The sequence below is a fragment of the Octopus bimaculoides genome, chromosome 29 (assembly GCF_001194135.2).
Source record: "Octopus bimaculoides isolate UCB-OBI-ISO-001 chromosome 29, ASM119413v2, whole genome shotgun sequence".
Classification (NCBI taxonomy): domain Eukaryota; kingdom Metazoa; phylum Mollusca; class Cephalopoda; order Octopoda; family Octopodidae; genus Octopus; species Octopus bimaculoides.
Window position 1 is genome coordinate 1,582,279 of NC_069009.1, and position 3,598 is coordinate 1,585,876.

Genomic DNA, 3,598 nt, shown 5'->3' on the forward strand with positions numbered 1-3,598 from the left:
AGAGGGGACAAACAAGGACAGACAGAGGGATTAAATCGATTACATTGAACCCCAGTGCGTAACTGGTACTTAATTTATCCCGAAAGGATGAAAAGCAAAGTTGACCTCGGCGGAATTTGAACTCAGAACGTAACAGCAGACGAAATACCACTAAGCATTTTGCCTGGCATGCTAACGATTCTTATTTCTTTATTGCCCACAAGGGGCTAAACATAGAGGGGACAAACAAGGACAGACAGAGGGATTAAATCGATTACATTGAACCCCAGTGCGTAACTGGTACTTAATTTATCCCGAAAGGATGAAAGGCAAAGTTGACCTCGGCGGAATTTGAACTCAGAACGTAGCGGCAGACGAAATACCGCTAAGCATTTCGCCTGGCGCGCTGACGTTTCAGCCAGCTTGCCACCTTTCCTTTCAGTTTCTGCCTGCCAAATCCACTCACAAGGCTTTGGTTGGCCTGAGGCTATAGCGAAAGACACTAGCTTATGGTTCTATGCCATGGGACTGAACCCAGAACCATGCGATTGTGAAGCAAACTTCTCATCACACAGCCATACCTGTACCTGTAATCACGTTAATTGTGTTTAATAAAGTTTTTCTTTTCTTTTTCTTTTTGTCGTTGCAGGTCACCCATCTTGTTTGAAATTTTCCGCAGATCTGACATCGAAAGTGAAGATGTTACGTTGGCAGTGTATAGAATGTAAAATATGTTCTTTTTGTGGGAAATCAGGAAAAGAGGTTGGTTCCATCGGCATTTTTACCTTTCACTCTTCATCAGTTGTACTCTCTGCCCTTGGTTCAGATAACCCCTGCACAGTCATCTGACTGTGGCCATGCTGGGGTACCATTTACCAAACGACTAAGTTACAGGGATGTGAACAAACCAAATCCGGTTGTCAAGCAGTGGGGGTTCTTTCAGTTTGTCTATCAAGTCCACTCCACTCACAAGGCTTTGGTCGACCTGAGATTGTAGTAGAAGTCACTTGCCCAAGGTGCCATGCAGTCAATGTTAATGTGTGTGTATATATATATATATATATATATATATATGTGTATATATATATATGTGTGTGTGTATATATATATATATTTTATGTTTTTATTTTTTACTTGTTGCTGTCATTTGACTGTGGCCATGCTGGAGCACCGCCTTTTGTCGAGCAAATCGACCCCAGGACTTATTCTTTGTAAGCCTAGTACTTATTCTATCGGTCTCTTTTGCTGAGCCGCTAAGTTACAGGGACGTAAACACACCAGCATCGGTAGTCAAGTGATGTTGGGGGGACAAACAGACACATACACATACATATATACATACAACGGGCTTCTTTCAGTTTCCATCAGCCGAATTCACTCATAAGGCTTTGGTCGGCCCGAGGCTATAGCAGAAGACATTTTCCGAAGGTGCCATGCAGTGGCACCTTGGGCAAGTGAAAAGCACCTGTGCTAGCACCATGTTAATAGCGCCACGTGAATGGCACGCGAGCTGGAGTTATGTGACTGGCACCTATGCTGGAGCTACGTGAATGGGACCCCTGCTGGTGTCACTTGAATGGCATCCATTGCTGGTTCCAAGTGAATGGGTCCCATGCTGGTGTCACGTGAACGGCACCCGTGCTGGCGCCATGTGAAGGGAGCCTGTGCTTGTGCCATATCAAAAGCGCCCAGCACACTCTGTGAAGTGGTTGGTGTTAGGAAGGGCATCCATCCATAGAAGTCATACCAAAACTGACAATTGGAGCCTGTTGCATCCCTTTGGCTTGCCAGCTCCTGTCAGACCATCCAACCCATGCCAGCAGGGAAAATGGGCATCAAATGATGATGATGTATATTTATGTATATGTGTGTGTGTGTGTGTGTGTGTACTTATGTTTGTGTTCTTCCTGTTTTATGATGTTGTTTTCTTTGCTTCAGGATATGTTATTCTGTGATTCATGTGACCGAGGTTTCCACATGGAATGCTGTGATCCCCCACTTCACAGAGCGCCTAAAGGTAATGTAACTCTCTAATTGGTTAAGGCTTTTATTTTCTTCATTATCTTCATCATCATTATTGTCAATATGACACTGAGCTGTCCGAACTCTTAGCATGCTGGGTAAAAATGCGTCTCAGCATCTTGTGGAGTCAGTTCAAATCCACCGAGGTTGACTTTGCCTTTCATCCTTTCAGGGTTGAAAAAATTAGCTCCGGTCAAGTATTGGGTCGATATGCATAAGACGGGTGCAGTCTTCTGCCTAGCCAGCTCCTGTCAAACTGTCCAACCCATACCAGCATAGAAGGAGGGTGTTAAATGATGATGTAATCACCTTCCAGCTTCTCTCAAAAAACAGGTTGTCCTGTGCCAAAATTTGAAACCATAATTATTATTTACTGCTTTTACTGATATCGGTGGCACCTTAAAAAGATCAACGTCAGGTACTGGAGGACCTAAGAAGGCTCTGGGTGCCGACCATTCTTCTAGAACTGACAATTAAAAATATTTTATTAAGATTACAATATCTAATGTGTCCTCTGTTTAACCCTTTTGATGCCACCTGTACCAGTGGAGCACTAAGAGTACTATCTGAGCGTGATCGTTGCCAGAGCAGCTGTCTGGCTTCTGTGCTGGTGGCACGTAAATAGTGCCAGCGTGATCGTTACCAACGTCGCCTTCCTGGCACTTGTGCCAGTGGCACATGAAAAGACATTCGAGCGAAATCATTGCCAGTGCCGCTGGACTGGCTCCTGTGCGGGTGGCACGTAAAATACACCATTTCGAGCGTAGCCGTTGCCAGTACCGCCTGACTGGCCCTCGTGCCGGTAGCATGTAAAAGCACCCACTACACTCTTGGAGTGGTTGGCGTTAGGAAGGGCATCCAGCTGTGGATACTCTGCCAGATCAGATTGGAGCCTGGTGTCGCCATCTGGTTCCACCAGTCCTCAGTCAAATCGTCCAACTCATGCTAGCATGGAAAGCAGACGTTAAACGATGATGATGATGAATTGAAACAAAGGCAATGCATTTCAAGAGAAATATTTAGCAAAAGGGTGTGATTGGGGAAAGATATGATTGCTGTTTCTAGACAGCTGTATGGCTGCACAGCCACCTTTTGTTTCTTCAAAAAGTAAATGCTCGAATATGTTTCTCTGTTTGTAGGTGCGTGGATTTGTAAAATCTGTGATCCTCGGAGTATTAAGCGGGGGAGAAGGGAGAGTGATGTGGTGGCAAAGGTAACAAGGAACAGTCCAAAACCAGTCAGGAATGGCATTGATAGAGTCAACCTACGACCCACTACAAAGAACAGTTCATTGAGGTAAGTCATGAGTACAGTATATACGGGTATGTTATGAAGTATTTAGGGGCTATGTATGCTGTGTACAAGGGTAGTATTTCGATATATAGGGGCTGTGTGTGCTGTATACAAGGGTAGTATTTCGATATATACATATATGCCTGGTGTACCTGCTGTTTCTCCAGGCCTCAGTCAACCTGTCCAACCCATGCCAGCATGGAAAACAGACGTTAAATGGTGATAATGATGAGGGGCTGTGTTTATATATATATATATGTATATATATATATATATATATATATATATATATATATATATATAT

The 3,598-nt window shown here is 44.0% G+C and overlaps 1 protein-coding gene across 1 annotated transcript in view; it reads left to right on the forward strand.

Annotated features, from left to right (window-relative positions):
* LOC106878083 (histone acetyltransferase KAT6B) overlaps positions 1 to 3,598 on the forward strand; it is a 79,084-nt gene that overhangs the window by 27,303 nt on the left and 48,183 nt on the right. The window contains exons 4-6 of the mRNA XM_052977824.1: positions 629 to 741; positions 1,918 to 1,996; positions 3,141 to 3,297. Coding sequence (XP_052833784.1) covers positions 629 to 741; positions 1,918 to 1,996; positions 3,141 to 3,297 — 349 coding nt within the window. The remainder of the gene's footprint in view (positions 1 to 628; positions 742 to 1,917; positions 1,997 to 3,140; positions 3,298 to 3,598) is intronic.